The following is a 19,047-nucleotide window of genomic DNA, read 5'->3' as shown; positions in this document are numbered from 1 at the left end:
GAGGAGAGTTGGTTTTATCTTTCTGCCATGTTTGTCCCTGGGATCCAACCTAGGTCATCAAACTTGGAGGCAAGTGCCTTCCTTTATGCACGGAGCCATCTCGCCAGCCCCCAGCTTCTCTATTTTCCATTCTCTTTACAAGTTTTCTATTCCTGTTGGCAAAGAACTGAAGTCAGTGTGGGTTTAGCTCTGTGCACACCTTTATGGGTTGAGAATACGACTTAGTGCCTCATTTCTGTGAGAATACCCTGCTCCTGATGATGAACACTCAGGACAAAGATGCTGGAGAGGCATCCACCATGATGGAAGTACTTGACGACTGAAGCAAACAACAGTTTTCCTTATTTGGCACACCAAAGAATTATTTTTCATTTTTCTCTCCTCTTTTTAGGGATTTGCAGTGACTCTTGCCAAAGCAGTTACTGCTCTAGACCTGCCTGTGGCCATTGTTAATTTGAAGGAATACGATCCAGACGACAATCTAATAGGGGAGGTTGGTATCTGCCTTTATGTTTTTTCTTCAATTAAAACCCCAAATTTGGGCCTGCAGAGATGGCTCAGCAATTAAGAACTTGTGTGGCTCTTGAAGAGGATCCAGTTGGTTTCCCAGCACCCGCCTTGGGTGGCTCACAGCTGCCCATCATTCCAGATCTAGGGAATGTGGTGCCCTCTTCTAGCCTCTTCAGGCTCAGCATTTATGTGCACAGACCTCACACACTCACACAACTAAAATGAAACTTTAAAATCCAAATCTAATTGATCACCTGTCTCGTGGGGTTATTAGACTCTCCAGAACAAATTGAATTTTCGTGCTGAACCATTTCAACTGGAAGCTTTCCCACTATGACTGAGAAACTTTGGTTTATTTGGTTTTGAGTCAAGCTCTTGCCCTGTAGCCCTGACTTGACCTCAGACTGAGGCAGTCCTATCGCCTCTGCTTCCCGAGAGTGCTGGGATTCCTGGTGTGCCACTATGCTCAGCTCCAATACCAGTGTTTAAGAAATGAACTTCACTTAGGTAATTGACACCTTGTATATAATTATTTTTACAGGTTTATTATATCTTTTTACTTATTTATTTTTGTTTTTTTGAGACAGGGTTTCTCTGTAGCTTTGGAACCTGTCCTGGAACTTGCTCTGTAGACCAGGCTGGCCTCCAACTCACAGAGATCCGCCTGCCTCTGCATCCTGAGGGCTGGGATTAAAGGTGTGTGCCACCACCACCCAGCTTATATTTTTTGAATATTAGTGTTTGTCTGTAAGTGAACCATGTACTTAGCTGGTGCCCATGGAGGCCAGAAGAGGGCATTGTTGAATCCCCTATGTAGACAGAGATTGCACTTTTGTTTTCCAGCCTCCCAGACCTGAATAATCACACAGAAACTATATTAATTATTATACTGGCCAATGGCTCAGGCATATTTCTAGCTAGCTCTTACATCTTAAATTAACCCACTTCTATTAATCTATGTATTGCCACATGCCCATGGCATTACCTCATTTTCTACCTGGTTTATTTCCTTGGCTGCTGGCTGGCTGGTGTCTGCTTGATCCTCCCACATTCTCTATCTCTGTTTGGATTTCCCCATCTGGCTTTATTCTGCTAAGCCATGGGCCAGAACAGCCTTATTCATAACCAATAAAAGCAGCACATATACAGAAGGACATCCCACATCACCCTTGAACTGAAGTTATAGCTGGTTTTGTTCCCTCATGTGGGTTTTGTGAGTAGAACTTGGGTCCTTGTAAGAACAGCAGGTGCTCTTAACCACTAAACCATTTCCATTGTGTCTTGAATATTCTTGTAATCATTCTTAGTTCTATATCCTTCTGATATAAATACTGTTTTATTTAGATCACTAGTAAAAATGTCTGCGCCTTCCTGGTTGCCACATACACGGACGGCCGCCCTACTGAGAGTGCAGAGTGGTTCTGCAAGTGGTTGGAGGAAGCGGCTAATGACTTCCGCTTCGGCAAGACTTACCTGAAGGGTCTGAGATATGCAGTGTTTGGCTTGGGAGACTCTGCCTACCAGAGCCACTTCAACAAGGTGGGTGCCTGGTGAGCTATAGGGCCAGGCCCTTCCTTAACAAAAAGACGAACAGATAGACAAGGCCTCACACATGCTATGTGTGTGAGAATGAACCTATAAACTTTGCTGCTTAAATCGTTATTTTTTTTTCAATTTTACCTTATATGTGTGGGTGTTTTGTCTGCCTGGGTGTCTGTGTAGCACAGAAAGCATTGGATAGCACGGAGCCAGAATGACAGACAGATGGGAGCTGCCCTGTGGGTGCTGGGAATTGAATGTGGTCCTCTGGAAGAGTAACCAGTCTTTCCAGCCCCAATAATAATTTTTTTTTCTTTTGGTTTTTTCAAGACAGGGTTTCTCTGTAGCTTTGGAGCCTGTCCTGGAACTAGGTCTTGTAGCCCAGGTTGGCCTCGAACTCACAGAGATCCACCTGCCTCTGCCTTTCGAGTGCTGGGATTAAAGGCGTGTACCACCACCACCTGGCTAGGTCAGTGGGTTTTTGTAGTGCAGTCTGGGATTTTCAGTCTGTGTGTTTGTGGGTTGTGGCTTTTTCAGTCTCTCTCTTCCCTGAAGGTCGGCACGAATGTTGACAAGTGGCTTTGGATGCTCGGCGCCAAACGGGTGCTCACTCGAGGTGAGGGAGACCGCAACGCGGTTCAGAGCAAACATGGCAGCATCGAGGCTGACTTCACAGCCTGGAAGACCAAGTTCACCTCCCGGCTGCAGGCCCTGCAGAGTGGGGAGAAAACGGCCTGTAGTGGAGACTGCAAGAGAGGGAAGTGCGAGTCCTCGCAGCCTGGCTCAGGAGAGATGCGCCCGCACCTGCAAGGCGACCTGCATCCCAGGGATGCTGAGGTGTGTGCCTATGTTCCTTTCTTACTCGTGAGTGTGTGTGTGTGTGTGTGTGTGTGTATATGTGAGAAAGAGAGAGAGAGAGAGAGAGAGAGAGAGAGAGAGAGAGAGAACGAGCATGTGTGTCTGTCCACTGTATGTCCCTGTGTGATCGTGTGAAGATACCTGGCTTTACCTTTGCCCTAATTAGATGATCTGAAGCTCAGGTGCAGCTGTTTCAGAGAGAGCAGCTCGTGACTTTCACCGTGTGCTAGCCATGGACTACATATGTACTCTTCCCCCTCTTCCCCTTCTCCCTGTTCTCCTCTCTGTCTCCTCCCCCTCCTCCCCTTCTCCTTCTTCCTTTCCTCTTCTTCCCTTTCTCCTCCCCCTCAACCCTTCTTTCCCTCCTGCTTTTCCTCTTCTTCTCCTGCTCTCCTCTTCTTCATCTTCCTCACCCCTTCCTGTCCCCCTCCCTCCTTTCTTTTCTTCCTCCTTCCCTATTTCTTCCTTTCCATGTTTCCCTTCATCTTTGTTTGACAGGGTCTGGCTGTGTAGCTGAAGCTAACCTCAGTCTCCAAACACTGGACTTGAAGCTCAGGGCATGGCACTCATTTTTGTCCCTTTCATTGTCTCATCTGAGTCAGGCAGATTTTTAACATCTTCCTCAGATCAAGAAATGGAAGCTAAGAGGAGTGACATATGTCTCAGTCTGAGCTGTACCTCCCTGGGTCACATCCTTCCTGACCGCAATGACCGTCGCTCACTCTTACTGGAGCAACGGGCCAGCTGGGTTCGCTTGTCTCCCTCACCCCCTTAGCCTCTAAACTTTACTTTGATAATTCTTTAGGTGTCCACTTCCTTAGAATCGCCTTCAGGGTGACCAGTGGCTGTCGTCACAGATGGGACCTTCTGACTGTCGTCCTGGCCACATCTGTCAGGCTCAGCTTTGAGTGCTGGCCCACTGTATCTTTTTCTGCTTTTGTTGCAGTCGTTAGACGACGCTTCAGTTCTCCCTGACTGACTACTCCAGCCCTCACACCCCAGCCATGCTGCTGTGTTCACTTCCCTCCATCAGGGTGCTGCAGGGTTTTCTTTTTGATTTTCGGATGCAGTCTCCTTCTGAGACCGGCCTCAAACACACAGTCCCCTTGTCTCAGCCTCCCAGGGGCAGCCACTCATGGCCAGAGGCGTTTGTTTCCTCCCAGTGTGTGGCACTGGGGATTGAACCAGGATTCAGGTCTTGCCAGTGTGTCTCCAGCATGCCATTCTTTACGTGTATTAGACTGGATCTTAAAGCTGCCCTTGAACCTGACTCGTAGCTGAGGAAAGCATTCCTGCCTAGTGTGCTGGGATCACGTGGGGATCCATCTTGATTTCTTTTTCCTTTTTTGGGGGAGGGGTGATAGGGTCTCATCAAGTTGCCCAGGCTAGCCTTGAACTCACTCTTCAGCCCAGGTTGATCATTTCCTGTTTTAGTTTCGTGAATAGTGGGGATTACAGGTGTCTGCCTTTAGGGTTTGGTTTTATTTTTCCTTTAAAGACGGGGCCTTCCCCTGTGCTTCCAGTTGCCTTGGAACTGAGTGTGTAGCCCAGGTTAGAATAGACCTCGTGATCTCTTTCCCAACTGCTGAGATTACAGTGATACACCACCACACCTGGCAAAGGATAAATTTTTTTTTAAGATAGTATCTCAGGGCCAGGCATAGTGATGCACACCTTTAATTCAAGCACTCTGGAGGTAGAGACAGGAGGATCTCTGTGAGTTTGAGGCCAATCTAGTCTACAGAGCAAGTTACAGGATAGCCAGGGCTACACAGAGAAACCGTCTCAAAAAACCAAACCAAAAAGAGAAAAAAGAAAGAAAAGATATGATCTCACTATGTGGCTCTTGATGTTCTGGAACTAACTGTGTAGACCAGGGTGGCTTGGAACTCACAGCGCTCCACCTGCCTCTGCCTCCGAGTGCTGGGGTCAAAGGTGTGCACCACACTCTCCCAGTACTGTTGAGTTGAAACCCCACTCCTTCACCGACTGACCTCAGCACCTGGTCACCCTTCCGTCTCTCCATCTCGATCCTGCTCTTCCGTCTCTCCATCTCGATCCTGCTCTTCCGTCTCTCCATCTCGATCCTGCTCTTCCGTCTCTCCATCTCGATCCTGCTCTTCCGTCTCTCCATCTCGATCCTGCTCTTCCGTCTCTCCATCTCGATCCTGCTCTTCCGTCTCTCCATCTCGATCCTGCTCTTCTGTCTCTCCATCTCGATCCTGCTCTTCTGTCTCTACATCTCGATTCTGCTCTTCCGTCTCTCCATCTTGATCCTGCTCTTCTGTCTCTTCATCTCGATCCTGTCCTTCTGTCTCTCCATCTCGATCCTGCTCTTCTGTCTCTCCATCTCGATCCTGCTCTTCCGTCTCTTCCTTACCAGGCTGTTGCCGCCCTGGTGTCCTTGGTGCTGATCATAGGTGTCGAGTGACAGGTGAGTTTGAGCGCCAGGCACCCGCTCTCTTGTCCCCTGGGTTGGGCCAGCATCCTTGTTCCCTGTTCTGTAGCAGGTTGTTCCAGCTGCTCCCGTCTGCAGTCTGTCTACTCAGGTTTCTTGTGGTCCAGGTATATGTGAGCTAGTGTGCTTTCTTTTCAGGCCATAGTTTCAGAATTTGTGTTTTCCCCTACATTTTCATATGTGTGTGTGGTGTGCATGTGCGTGTATGCTGTTTTTGCATGCTTATGAGCATATATATGTGTTTGGGTATACAGACACGTGTGGATGCCGGAAGTTGGTGTTGGGAACCATCCTTAATCACTCTTGTGCCATATTTACGGAGGCAGTGTATCTCGATCAAACCCAGAGCTCAGAGAGATATGCCTTGTCTCTCTAGACAGCTTGCTCTGCATTCCTGCCAGGCTGGAATACAGGGACAGTCAGTGCTCACCCACGATTTATATAGATTCTAGGGATCCGAACTCTGGTTCTCATGTTTGCACAGCAGGGACTTGAACGACTGAACAGTTTCCTGCGCTTCTTTCAGCCACTTTGCCTCCAGGATGCGATCTGCCCGCATCTCTTCCCTACCCCCACACCTGGCTTCCCAATCTGCTGGTCATTTCCCAGGGTCTTCTTGTTGCTGTGTCCACCCTCTATCAACTCAGGTGACTTTCCCCATCCACCCTTACAGCTGTGCTTTCTTAATGTTTGGTCACTTGTTTCGTGACGGAGGCAACCTCCTGTGGCTACTTATTCCTAAACCGTTAGCCACAGCGTGAGCGCTCTATAGACCTCCCCTATGTTGCTATAATTGGACTGGAATCTTTCTGGAGAGGAAGGGAGTGTTTCACATTAATTGTATAACCCTAGTGGCTTCTATGAATTGCATTTAACTTTTCTTTTGTTCTTTTTTAAAGGTTTACTTATTTTTAAAAATGTTATGTGTATGGGTCTTTTGCCTGCAAGAATGTCTGTGCTATACCTGCATGTAGTGCCTGTGTGGGGCGGAAGGGGGCGTGGGATCCCCTAGAAGTAGAGTTCCAGACCATTATTAGCTATCGTGTAGATGCTGGGAACCGAACCTAGGTTCTCTTCAAGATCAGCTAGTGCTTTTCACAGCCGAGCAATCTCTCGAGTCCTCTGCATTCATCTCTTTTTGAAGACAGGTTTTAGACTTTCTGAAGGTCACAGAACTAATTTAATGGCAGTTTTGATTAGTTTTTATGTGGCAATGAAATGAGGTTCTCTGACAGGCAGTGAATTCATTTCTGTCAGAGATGTGATTCTGAGCATAAGTTACAGAAGAGCCCAGGATGGTCTCATGAGCTAAATGCCACCTGCTGCCCACTTTCAAATTGTAATTAAATTGATTACTTTTGAGACAGGGTCTCAGGTAGTGCAGGTGGCATTGATTGACTGATACCTAGTGTGGTGACCTTGAACGTCCGAGCCTCCTGCCTCCACCTTCAGCACACGTCGGGGATGATAGGTGTGCATCCCCATACCAGCCTTGTGCGGTGCTGGGGATGGAGCTCAGGGTTTTGTGCATGCTAGGTAAGCACTCTGTCGGTCTGTCCACATCGCCAGACTTTTCTTGAAGGGTTTGAGGGTCACAGCTGTGCTCGTTCCCTCTTTTTTTTTTTTTTTTTGTTTTTTTTTTTGATTTTCGAGACAGGGTTTTTCCGTAGCTTTTTGGTTCCTGTCCTGGAACTAGCTCTTGTAGACCAGGCTGACTTCGAACTCACAGAGATCCGCCTGCCTCTGCCTCCCGAGTGCTGGGAAGTAAAGGCGTGTGCCACCACTGCCCGGCTCGTTCCCTCTTTGTTGATGCAGGTGAGTGGCAGATACAGCTGAGGCTGGGATTGCTTTTCATGCTGGAAATATTCACTCTTGGCCCTTCCACAGCAGGAAATTAAGTTACTCCTCTGTATTGGCCTGCAGAGGCAAGTCACGGGCACATCACACGTCACCACAAGATACTTTCTGAGCTGTGGGATTTCCAGGCTGTTCCAGTGTTGCTGAACTTCACCATGTACACTAAAAAGACTGAGAGGACTGTGATTTTACAGGCAATACTGACTCCTGGGGCCACTGTCATATATGTATGTGTGCATGTATGTATGTATGTGTGTATGTATGCCTGTGTGTGTGTGTATGCATGTGTGCATGTATGTATGTATGTTATGTGTATGTGTGTATGCATGTATGTGTGTGTGTGTATGTATATATGTATGGCCTGTTGTTGGATGACACTTTTTGTGACACATTTTGTCATCTAGAAGCAAACAAGTCCCTACCCCTCTCCTCAAAGTATTTCTTTGTTTGTGTGGGTGCACGCATGTGTGCTCCTGCACATGTGCACACATACCAAAACACGTGTGTGGAAGTCGGATGATACCTGGTAGAAGTGCGTTCTCTCCTCCCAGGCTCTCCGGCTTTGTGGTAGGCACCCTCAGTCACTGTGCCATCCTGCTGCCCCATCTTCTCTGCTCTCAGTGCTGACGATGACCTGGCCTCAAGTCATACGTGAAGGGCTGTCATATCGATGTACCACAGCCCCTGCTCCCACCTTCTCCTTTGCTGAGGTGTTAGCTTTTTGTCACTCTGAGTTTTTTTTTCAAGGTTTATTTTTGTTGATGAATGCCTGCAAGTAGGTATGTACACCATGTGGATGCAGTACCCATGGAGGCCAGAAGAGGGCATCAGGTACCCTAGAACCAACGTAAGAGACAGTTGTGAGCCACCATGTGGGTGCTGGTAACTGAGCCTGGGTCCTTTGCAAAGCAGTCAGTACCCTTAACCACTGAGCCATCTCTCCAGACCCACTCTTTCATGCCTTTTCACAGGGATGACCCTGAAGCCAAAGATCTAGGGTGGTTTATACTTTTAAAAATTAATACTGTAAAGGGGGGGGGGCTAACAAGGTGCCTCAGCAGGTAATGGCACTTGCCAGCAAACTTGATGACCCACATAGAGGAAAGAAAGAATGGATTTCACTAGCACACCGTGGTACTTGTGCGCGCGTACACACATACATTAAATAATAATGTAAAAAAAAAAAACAGGGAATAAAGTCAAAAACACCATAAAGATGGCTTTCAGTGAGGCTCAGTGGCAGAGCACCTGCTCAGTATTGTGAAAGGCCAGGGTATGCATCCCCAGCAACACAAAGTCATCCAAACACAATAAAACAGTCGGGGCCCCTGTGGAAGGAAAAGTGAGGGATCGGCTTTGTGTGGGGTTCTGAAGCTCTTGCCTTGCAGGAGGAGGAGCCCTGTGAGAGCAGCAGTGAGGAGGAGTCGGGGAGCCAGGACTATCAGAGCCTAAATTCTGTGGTTGATGTCGAGGACCTGGGCAACATCGTGAGCCCCATGAAGAAGGAAAAGGTACTGTTTGGGGGAGCTGCAGTTGGACCCTGTGGTCCAGTCACCTCTCAGATTCTGTCACAGAACAGTTCTGGTTTGCAGGGGAACACAGTTTAATTTTTCTGTCTTCTGTCTGGAAGGCTTTCTGTTTTTATTGTTGTCTCGTTTTTTTTTTTTTTTTTTTGCTATATTTACATGAACTTTGAGTATTAAAAATAGCATTTCATGTATGTATGTATGTATGTATGTATGTATTTTGTGTGTTATGTTTGTATTGGGGCACACATGCCCAGGTAAAGGGCAGCTGGTTCAGAGGTGGCATTCAGGGCTGTAGAGGATGACCATCCTCAAGGATTCTTTCTTTTTTCTTTTTTTTCTCTCTCTCTCTTTTGTTTGTTTGTTTGTTTTTCCAGAAAAGGTTTCTCTGGGTAACAACAGCACTGGCTGTCCTAGAACTCGCTTTGTAGACCAGGCTGGCCTCGAACTCACTAAGATCCACCTTCCTCTGCCTCCCAAGTGCTGGGCTCAAGGGTGTGCGCCACCACCGCCCAACTGGGAAGATTCTTTATCGTTAAGATTTCAGATGGAGCAGACTTAGTGCTGCGTGAATGTCATCACAGCCTCTTGAGTCCTCCCTAGTCCTGAGTCCCAGGGTCTTCTGTAACTCAGGTTGGCCTTAAATTCTCCCCACAGCTGAGGATGGCTTTGAACTCCTGTCTAGTGTGATTTTGGGGTGCTTAAACTAGACCTAGGGCTTCCTGAATCCTACCCCAGCCTCTTTCTGACATTCATTCGTTCACAGTCTTTTCCCCAAATCAGTCAAACTGTGTACAGTGGAGGTAATTTTTGGCATTTTACTAAAAATTTAACTTTATTTATTGAAACAGCCTTAAAATGGAAAATGAAGTTGCAGATTTAGATAGAATCCTGGAATTTCTACCTGACTAAGCCTTCCTTAAAGCTTTGCCTATGAGGTTAGGCACACGTCTTTGCTTTTCACCTAGTGGCCAGTAGAGGTCGCCAGAGAATGTAGGAATGAAAACTTAATGCTGTTGGACCTTGAAGCTGTCAGTGTGTTTTAGCTTTCTCATAAAAATCATCAGATGGAGGGTTCTGTGTATGTTTTTCATCATTAGTAAGACCTGAAAATAAGTCACCGTGTGTGTGTGTTTACATGTGTATATTTAATTTATTGTGTTGCTGTGGGTTGACCTGGGGCTCCTGTGTATGTTGTACTGTGATATTGAATTGCAGCCTGAATACATCCCCTCTTTTCGCCTTTTTGTTGTTGTTGTTGTTACCATCTCTTTGAGAGAGTCAGCTGTAGCCCAGGCTGGCCTTAACCTTGGTGTTGCTAAGGAGCTTCGATTGTTGCTAGTTCTGGATTTTCCTTTTTGAATTCAACACAGAGAGAAAAGGCCCCCCAGGAGGAGAAAGCTGGCGTGAGAAGGAGCTCAGAGAGGAATGAAGACAGCGAAGGAAGAGCCATGATAACACCTGCCCTCCGAGAGGCCCTGACTAAGCAAGGTGACCATCTGCCGGGACTGGGACCTTACTGCTCTCCGGTGCCCAGGACAGGAAACATAGGCCAGGGTTGTTATGGGGACAAAGAGAAAGTCTCTTGCTGGTATGTCACTTGGGTCACAGCGTGTGTAATTTGGAACTTAGGGCTCTGGGACTTGAGAAAAACAATAAGGGAGGAAACTAAGTTTCAGATGCTTAGTCTGTGTGGCCCGTGTCCATGCGACTCTGCTCATCTGGTCCATGCTCATGGGACCCGTGCTCATGGGACCTGTGCTCATCTGGTCCATGCTCATGGGACCTGTGCTCATGGGACCTGTGCTCATCTGATTCGTGCTAATGCGGCCATGCTAATGGGACCTGTGTTCATGTGGTCCTTGTTTCTGGGTCTGTAGTGAGATAGAGCCTCGGGGCAGCAGGACTGCCTGGGAGAGACCTCAGAGCGGGAAGTAGATAGTTTGGAAACAGGAAAGAGCTACACCCCAGTCGGGTTTCTCCACCATCTGGGTTTCAGGGAGTGAACTCAGGCTTGGCAGCAAATGCCTTTATCTACTGAGCCCTCTTGCCAGTCTCACTCAAAGGACTCTTAAGTCAGAGTACCACAGAGATCCCTGCACAAGCATGATACTGTAGTCCTGTTGCCAAGGGTAGCCGAGACGTGGATGGAGCCTGACTAGGGGTCAGCAGATGAATGGGGAAAGAAATTGTTCATATATATTTTGTTGACTCTTAAAGAAGAATGAAATTATATGTGTGTAATGTCTGTAGAAAAGTTGACAGTTGAGATCATTATAGTAAGCTGACTCAGAAAGACAATGCATTTTCCTCTCATATATGGATGTACAAAGTCATTTATGTGAGCCTTTGGGGGACAGAGCTCATCCACACTGCCACATGTACTCTGTAGTTGTTGAGACCAGTGTGTTCTTGGGCAGGCCCTAGTCAGCTTTAACTGTCAACTTGATACTGCCTAACGTCACTTAAGGAAGAAAGTCTCAATCGAGACATTGCCCAGATCAGGTTGGCCTCAAACTTGAGGATGACCTTGAACTCCTGCCGGATGCTGACTACAGTCGTGCTCACCGTGGGTAGATTTTAGCCGTTTCTCATGGTAGTTAGGCTGGTGGCTTACAACCCACCACCTCGACACTTTACGGAGGACTAGGGCTACTCAGTGAGACCTGGTCACAAGTCAGACTTAGTAACCAACAAAAGAAAGCTCTTTCACCTCGGCAAATTAAACTGTTTTCTGTAGCAGCACTGTTGACTGTTGTAAAGAGAAGTGGCCTTGCTGAAGTGTCACCTCTTGTCATGAGACTCTGTGTTCACTTCTCTTTCTGTTCCCTGGTTTTCCACGTAGGGTACCAGTTGATTGGCAGCCACTCTGGTGTGAAACTTTGCAGATGGACAAAGGTATTTATTCGTTTTATTCCAATATCACTGCTATTTTCTGCAACTTATTTTTTATTTCCATTTATTTTGTGCATATGTATGTGTACACATCAGGTCAGAGTGCATCTTACAGGGGTTGGTTTTCCCCCTTCACCCTGTAGGCTCTGGGGACTGGACTCAGGCCGTGAGGTTTGGTAGCAAGGCCTCTACTCTCTGAACTGAGTCACTGACTCCCCGTGCCTTGTCAGCTGTGTTGTTGAGCTGTGATTTACCTGCAGCATAACTCCCTCGTCCTAGCATATCCACAGGGTATCCTAGCGTGTCCACAGGGTATCCTAGCGTATCCACAGGGTATCCTAGCGTATCCACAGGGTATCCTAGCGTATCCACAGGGTATCCTAGCGTGTCCACAGGGTATCCTAGCGTGTCCACAGGGTATCCTAGCGTGTCCACAGGGTATCCTAGCGTGTCCACAGGGTATCCTAGCGTGTCCACAGGGTATCCTAGCGTGTCCACAGGGTATCCTAGCGTATTCACAGGGTATCCTAGCGTATCCACAGGGTATCCTAGCGTATCCACAGGGTATCCTAGCGTATCCACAGGGTATCCTAGCGTATCCATAGGGTATCCTAGTGTATCCATAGGGTATCCTAGCGCACCACATCCATCGCCCACCACAGTCTAACTATAGGGTGTTCTTACCTCTGAAGGAAAGGTCGCACCCTCAGCAGTCTCCACTCTTGAGTCTCCCTCCAGCTCCCGTGAAGCATTGATCTGCCTTTTGTCTCTACATTAAGTGGCTGATTAGATATTGCAGATGACTGGGATTGTATGTGTGGCCCTTCGTGCCTGCTTTCTGTCACTCTCTGTGCTGTTTCTGTGGCACATCTGTGCTTACCCGAGAACACTGTATGCCACACTCTGTCTGTTCATTGAGCAGCTGGTGGGCACTCACTCAGGTCACTTGTGTGCTTTGAATGTTGAGAGTGTGCTCCGTGTGCAGGACTTTGTGTAGTGTGCACACTTCCAGGTGTCATTGTTGGATCACAGTAACTAAAACATTTTTTCTTTCAATGAACTTTCTATTTTTCAAAGTGGTTGTACCATTTTATGTTCCTACCAGCAGTGTAAGGAGGGACCTCTCCCTTACCACTCTCCACAGTCCTACGAGCCCTTTCTCAGGGTCTATCTCTGTAACCCAGGCTGGTCTCAAATTCACGATCCTCTTGCCTCAGCCTATTGATTTATTTATTTACTTTTGAGACAGGGTAATATGTAGCCCAGGCTGGCCTCAAACTCTTTATGTAGCAGAATGGCCTTGAACTCCTGATTCTCCTTCCTCTACCACCCAAATGCTGGAATTACATACCTGGTTTGTGGGGTCTTAGGGCTTGAACTCAGGGCCTCCTAAGCGCTGGGTAAATGCTGAGTAAGCATTCCACCCGCTGATCCACACCCTGAAGAGACTATTTTTTTTCCTTTTTCTTCTTTTTTTTTTTTTTTTTTTTTGGTTTTTTCAAGACAGGGTTTCTCTGTGGTTTTGGAGCCTGTCCTGGAACTAGCTCTTGTAGACCAGGCTGGTCTCGAACTCACAGAGATCCACCTGCCTCTGCCTCCCGAGTGCTGGGATTAATTCCTTTTCCTTCTTTTTTTTTTTTTTTTTTTTGGTTTTTCGAGACAGGGTTTCTCTGTGGTTTTGGAGCCTGTCCTGGAACTAGCTCTTGTAGACCAGGCTGGTCTCGAACTCACAGAGATCCGCCTGCCTCTGCCTCCCGAGTGCTGGGATTAAAGGCGTGCGCCACCACCGCCCGGCTCTTCCTTTTCCTTCTTAAGGTACAAATATTCCGTGAGATTTTTCCTCTGATCCTTTCTGGTTTTCCACTACCTTTGGGGACGGCGTGCTCAGGCCTGCACATTGGTTAATGAGTCCCAAATGTTGCATTCCCCACTTTTCTTTTGTCCAATCCAGTGATTTTCAGTCATGTCAGACTCGGTGCCTTCTGTGCACAGCCAGCAATGTGCAGCGTCCCTCTTGCCACTGCTAAATTCAATTTTCAGATAGTAAATCACAAGCATAATTTTGAAAATTGGTGTTTCATCCAATCTGTAATGAAATGAAAGAGGAAGCACTTTATGTTAAATATGTATTTCTGTGCAAAAACACTGTGATGCTTCAGTGGTGAATGGCTTGGTGAGGGGCCAGCTGCTGAGTCTGGATCCGTTGCTTCTCCTCCTTTTCCTCCTCTTCCTCTTGCATCTCCTCCCCTTCCCTCCTTTTTTCCCCCTCCTCTTTCTCTGTCCCTTGCTGTTTCTCCTTTTGCTCTTCTTCCTGCTCTTCCTCCTTCTGTGTGTGCTACTGAGCATCACACCAACGGCCTTGCATGTGCCAGGCAAGCATTTTATCACGTTCACAGCCCGTTCACTTAAATGGACACATTTAAATTGAGAAAGATTTGAAGTTACTCTGCAGGGGCAGCAGTGAAAAAGCCAGGCTTATTTGTATATAATGAGACAAAGACGGAAGCAGCCCTCAAGTCCCCAAGTAGGGCCAAGAGTCCCAGGGATTCTGTCCCAGTAGGGAAGGTGAGAAAGGAGTCTGTACTAACAGGGACTCAGGCCTCGTTTATAAATTGGAATTGGTGTGTAGAGTCCCGAGATGTCACTTGGTCGGGGCTTGGGATGGAATGCCACAGAAAATAGAACTTCTGCTTTGAAGCCCCATGACTTGTTAAGGCCCATGTTTTGTTTCTAATTTATTTATTTTAATTTTATAGAGTGTGTGTTTGTGTTTGTGTGTGCGTGTGTATGTGTTCACATGAGTGTAGTGCCCCCAGTGGCCAGAAGAGGGCATCGAGTCCTCAGAGACTGGGGTTGTAGGGGATTGTGAGTTACCTGATGTGTGTGCTGGGAATGGAACTTGGCACTTCTGCAAGAGGACCGTGTGGACTGATCTGCTGAGCTATCTCTCTAGCCCTGTGTCTAATTTGTAATGAGACTTTGAAGATGGTCTTCTTTAAGCTCTTCTTCCCAGAATAGGTGATGTATTGAGAACAGGAATAATTAGCCCTAAAAGGGCTTATCTAAGGTGGATGGCAGACCTGTGGTGACAGTTTCAGAGGAAGTGGATAGGCAACCCTACAACAGTTTTATCACATGAGTATTACAGGCTAATTTTTATTCATTCATTCATTTTATTCATGGAAATTATTAACAATTTATGTGATATCAGCAGTAATTTTTAGAGCAATTACATTAATGAGAATTCTACTGGCAGGTTTTTTTTCCATTTTATTTCTTGACATTTTTGGATACAGGGTCTTACTACTGTAGCCCAGCCTGGCCTTGAACTTCCTGAGTCCTGGGATTATAGGTGCACACCCCCACACCTGGCCAGGTTAACCTTGCAGCCCAGCTCCACATGAGCTGTCGTGCCTGAAGCTGCCCTGGGACTCGGAAACTGGCAGTGTCTTGCGCAGCAGTGTGGATCTGTGCTGGCGTCTCGTGCTTTCCCTGTCCTTCAGTGGCTCGTTCTTCTCCCAGCTTTGCCGCCCTCCTCTCCAGTTAGCGATCGGTTGCTGAGAACGATGACGGGAAGCCACCACCCTGTCTCTTTATCTTTCTCATCGCTGTTTGTGAACAGATATTCCCAGGGCCTGGCAGGAAGGCTCAGTGTGAGAGTGCTTGCCGCCACGTCTGACTGGTTGAGTCAGGAACCATGAGCCATGTGGTGGAAGGAGAGAGCCAGGTTTATAAGACTATGCTGATGGTTTTCCAATAAAACATTTTATCATTTAATAGAGCAAGGAAGCCACAAATAAATAAGTCCGTGGGGCTGTGGGTGTTGATCAGTTAGAAGTGTGCTTGCCTAGCGTGCGTGAAGTCTTGGGTTCCTCCATCTCCAGCACTGGGTAAACTGGTATAGTGGTGTACCCTGGCAACCCCAGCATCCTCAGAAGGTGATGTGTTCAGGACCATCCTTGGCTACGTAGAGAGTGTGGGACTAGCCTGTTACACCTGAGACCGCGTCTCAAGCAAACAAGTGAACGAAGCTCCTTTGTTGACTTCCTGGAGGACAGCAAGTAAAGAGGGATGATGTGAGGACCAGCATCAGCAGCTGTCACAGACCCGAGCGAGATCTTCCATGAGTGGCCACAGCTTAGTTCTCCTGACCGCAGTGTGTGACTGAGTGAGTGGCCCCAGTCCGAAATTCAGCCTCGGTGTCGTATTAAGTCACGAGGCCTGACCTGGGTGGCGTTAGTTAGTTGTGCTGCAGGGTCATGGGTTGCTACTCGTTTGGAAAATGTGAGTTATCTGTGGGGCGGAGAAGCCCTGACCCAAAGCAGCTTTCCAGCTGTGGAGAGGGATGGAGATGTGCTTGCTGAGAGAAGCAAGTGATCTGCCATTGTTGTTAGCCCGAAAGATTAAGAGCCTGGCTGGGTCTCAGAGCATGCCAGTGGGGCTTGGGCCTTATGTCCGGGGCAGTTCGGGGCTCTTTAGCCAGAGAAGCGTGGCTCTCGGGTGTGCTGGGGAAAGGGTTGGAAAAAGGGGGGCAGCTGTCTGGGTTGGGGCGCCAGAACTGGGGACGTCACAGAAGCAGGAAGTCTCTTGTCCTCCACCTGAAAGGAGAAGGCGACAGAGTCCAGCGCTCGCTGCCTCAGCCTCATAATGAGCCTCGTCAGGCTCAACTCCTTTCTGGCATGAAGGCGAATTGCTCCAACTGAGTTAGGCAGCCCAGGTCTCCTGACAAAGGGCGCTGGGATTCCCACTAGCAACAAATAAGGCGTGTGCTCTTCTGTCCAGCTGGGCCCGGAGTCCCCATGCTGTCTGGAAATTCCAGTCACTCAGGTTGCAGTGAGAAGAGACCATTCTCCACAAAGTACCTAGCCCGAGATCTGCTTCCTTCCCTGCTGGCCTGACACTTTCTTCCCCCATGGTACCATAGCAGTGCCGTGGTAACTAGGTGTCTCTTAGAAGGTGATGCCACCTGAGTGTCCAGTCAGGGCAGCCTCTATGTCCTCGGGAGGCCGAGAGTCTCCTTTTTGCAGAGTGTTCACAGAGAAAGCCCTGCCGCAGAAGAACCCAGGCAGAGAGGCCTGATGGCCTGAAACTCCTGTCTTCCAGTGAGCTAACAAGGTGGTGGTGGTGGGGGGGGGGGTACCCTGCACTCTCAGCAGCAGGGACCAGCAGGGGCCAGGGCTTCCTGAAGATCACTTAACATACTCTGTAAAGGCCAGGGAAGTTGAGTCACTGTGGAAAGTGAGAGAGGGAAGGGCTCCAGAACGGAAGGGACCCGTCAGCACAGTGCATGCTGTGGTGACCCTAACCGTAGGATTATTCCATTTTGCTGCTGTTACGAATCGTGGCATAAATATCTGCTAGGCAGGATGTCTGATAGGCGCCCCTGTGGAAGGACCCCTCGACCCCTACAAGGGGCTGAGACCGCAGGTTGAGTCCACTGGTCTAGAGTCTCCACTGATAGAATGCCCAGGGCGCTACAGAAAAATCACCTGTCACAGCCAGGACAGAGACAGTCATGACGAAAGATAATCAGCTGCTGTCAGCAGCAGCGGAGTCAATGCATGGGCCAGGCTGAGGCAGCTACAGCAGTCAGTGGTCTTCAAACAAACGAACGAATAATAGACCAGCAAAGAGCAAGGCTAGAAAAACAACGGGGAAGGCCCAATACCACAGGAAAGCAGAAAAACGAATAAAACGGCTTCCCGAGGGCTCAGCAGTCAGGCAGGGTAGCGGGCTGTGTGCTCTGACCTCAGCAGATCGATGGGACAGTTTGCACCCAGGACTAGTCAATAGGATTTACCCAGTCTGGACCACAGAGATCAAAGTAGATTAAACATGAAGGAAGCAAAACAGGAAGCAGAGCCTGGGGATTTGTGGACTAATGAGCTACTCAATCAACATCTGTGCCATTGGAGGGTCAGGACGAGGATGAGAGAGAGTGGAGCTGACAGTGGGGACACACGCTGGGAAAAGCACGAGCAGAACTTACTAACTTGGTATGTGTGTGGGCGAGCATGCCACAGCACACGTGGAGGTCAGAGGACAACCTAGAGGTGTTGGTTCACCTTCCACCGTCTGGGTCACGGGGAACAAACTCAGGTCACCGAGTGTTTTTACCACAGAGCCATCTCTACGGTGTCATCCAAGATGATGTCTTTGGGCTGTGGAGACGACTCAGAGGGTAAAGGTCTTGCCTGGTGACCTGAGTTCAATCTCTGGGACCCACGTGGAGGAGGAAGAGTCAGTTCCTCGAAGCTGTCTTTGGACCTTTGCGTGTTGTGGTCTGCCTAAGCCTGCTCTCCCACATCTGACACACACGGTAATGATAAGTGAGAAGACTAAAGCGTGCACGCAAGGAAGCAGCGTCTCGCCGTTGCGTTTCTGTTCGTTCACTCAAATGATGGTGCGTTTCCTGCTTGTCACAGTCAATGCTGCGGGGCAGAGGAGGTTGCTACAAGCACACGTTCTACGGCATTGAGAGCCATCGCTGCATGGAGGCCACTCCCAGTTTGGCATGTGCAAATAAGTGTGTCTTCTGTTGGCGGTAAGTGGGGACGCACAGGGTGGTGACCAGATGCTGCACACTGCCTTGGGTGTGCCAGACGCAGCCCCTGTGCTGTGGCGCGGTCTGCAGGAAATTCCTCAGAGGCATGTCAGCCCATGTAGTCCTGTCGTGAGGGTGTTAACCGAATTCGTATTTAAACATTACAGCTAGGGGCTGGAGAATGGCTTAGTGGGTGAGAGCACTTTCCGCTCTGAGAGAGGACTGAGTTTAGCTCCCAGCTGTCACATGGGCAGTTCACACTGGCCTGGAACTCCAGCTCTAGCGAGATAGGATGCTCTCTTCTGATCTTTGGAGGTCATCTGTACATTTACGTAACCACACACAGATATACATAGAGAAACATCATAACTGGAAGAAATGATGCCCATATGTTTTGCCTATTCTAAGGAGCAGTGAAGAAAAAAAAAACTTGCCTAAGAGTAAGAAGTGCTGTGGATGTGTCTCAGGTGGTAGTGTGTTTGTCTCTCATGCATGAAGCCTTGGGTTCCATTCCCAACACTGCATAAACCACACATGGTGGTCCACACTGTAATTCCAGCACTGGGGGTATGGGGGCTGGAGGATCAGAAACTCAAGGCTATCCTCAATTCTGTAGGGAATTTGAGGCCAGCTTGGGCTACATGGGAGTCTGTCTCAAAATAAGTCTGGAGTACAGAACTAGAAGCCACACCCACTCTTCCTGAGAAACTCAGTGTTTGGTGTAGGTTGTCCCTTCTAAACCGTGAGTGCCTCTGCTCTCCTTGTGTGGTTTAGGAGTGGTCAGTCCACACTGCGAACGTGTTGGCTACAGGTCACCTCATGCTGGTGTCTGTCTTCAGTTAGCGTGGTTAACAGCAGCA

At 48.3% G+C, this 19,047-nt stretch overlaps 1 protein-coding gene across 1 annotated transcript in view; it reads left to right on the top strand.

Annotated features, from left to right (window-relative positions):
- The window catches only part of LOC130871196 (S-adenosyl-L-methionine-dependent tRNA 4-demethylwyosine synthase TYW1), a 78,862-nt gene that overhangs the window by 7,828 nt on the left and 51,987 nt on the right, over nucleotides 1-19,047 (top strand). The window contains exons 4-10 of the mRNA XM_057764515.1: nucleotides 392-493; nucleotides 1,855-2,049; nucleotides 2,605-2,886; nucleotides 8,611-8,733; nucleotides 10,122-10,239; nucleotides 11,594-11,646; nucleotides 18,069-18,187. Of these exons, the coding sequence (XP_057620498.1) occupies nucleotides 392-493; nucleotides 1,855-2,049; nucleotides 2,605-2,886; nucleotides 8,611-8,733; nucleotides 10,122-10,239; nucleotides 11,594-11,646; nucleotides 18,069-18,187 (992 nt within the window). The remainder of the gene's footprint in view (nucleotides 1-391; nucleotides 494-1,854; nucleotides 2,050-2,604; nucleotides 2,887-8,610; nucleotides 8,734-10,121; nucleotides 10,240-11,593; nucleotides 11,647-18,068; nucleotides 18,188-19,047) is intronic.

The sequence above is a fragment of the Chionomys nivalis genome, chromosome 3, assembly GCF_950005125.1.
Source record: "Chionomys nivalis chromosome 3, mChiNiv1.1, whole genome shotgun sequence".
In the NCBI taxonomy this organism is placed as follows: Eukaryota; Metazoa; Chordata; class Mammalia; order Rodentia; family Cricetidae; genus Chionomys; species Chionomys nivalis.
The sequence above is the reverse complement of the archived record's forward strand: the minus strand, read 5'-3'. Positions and strand labels throughout refer to the sequence as shown.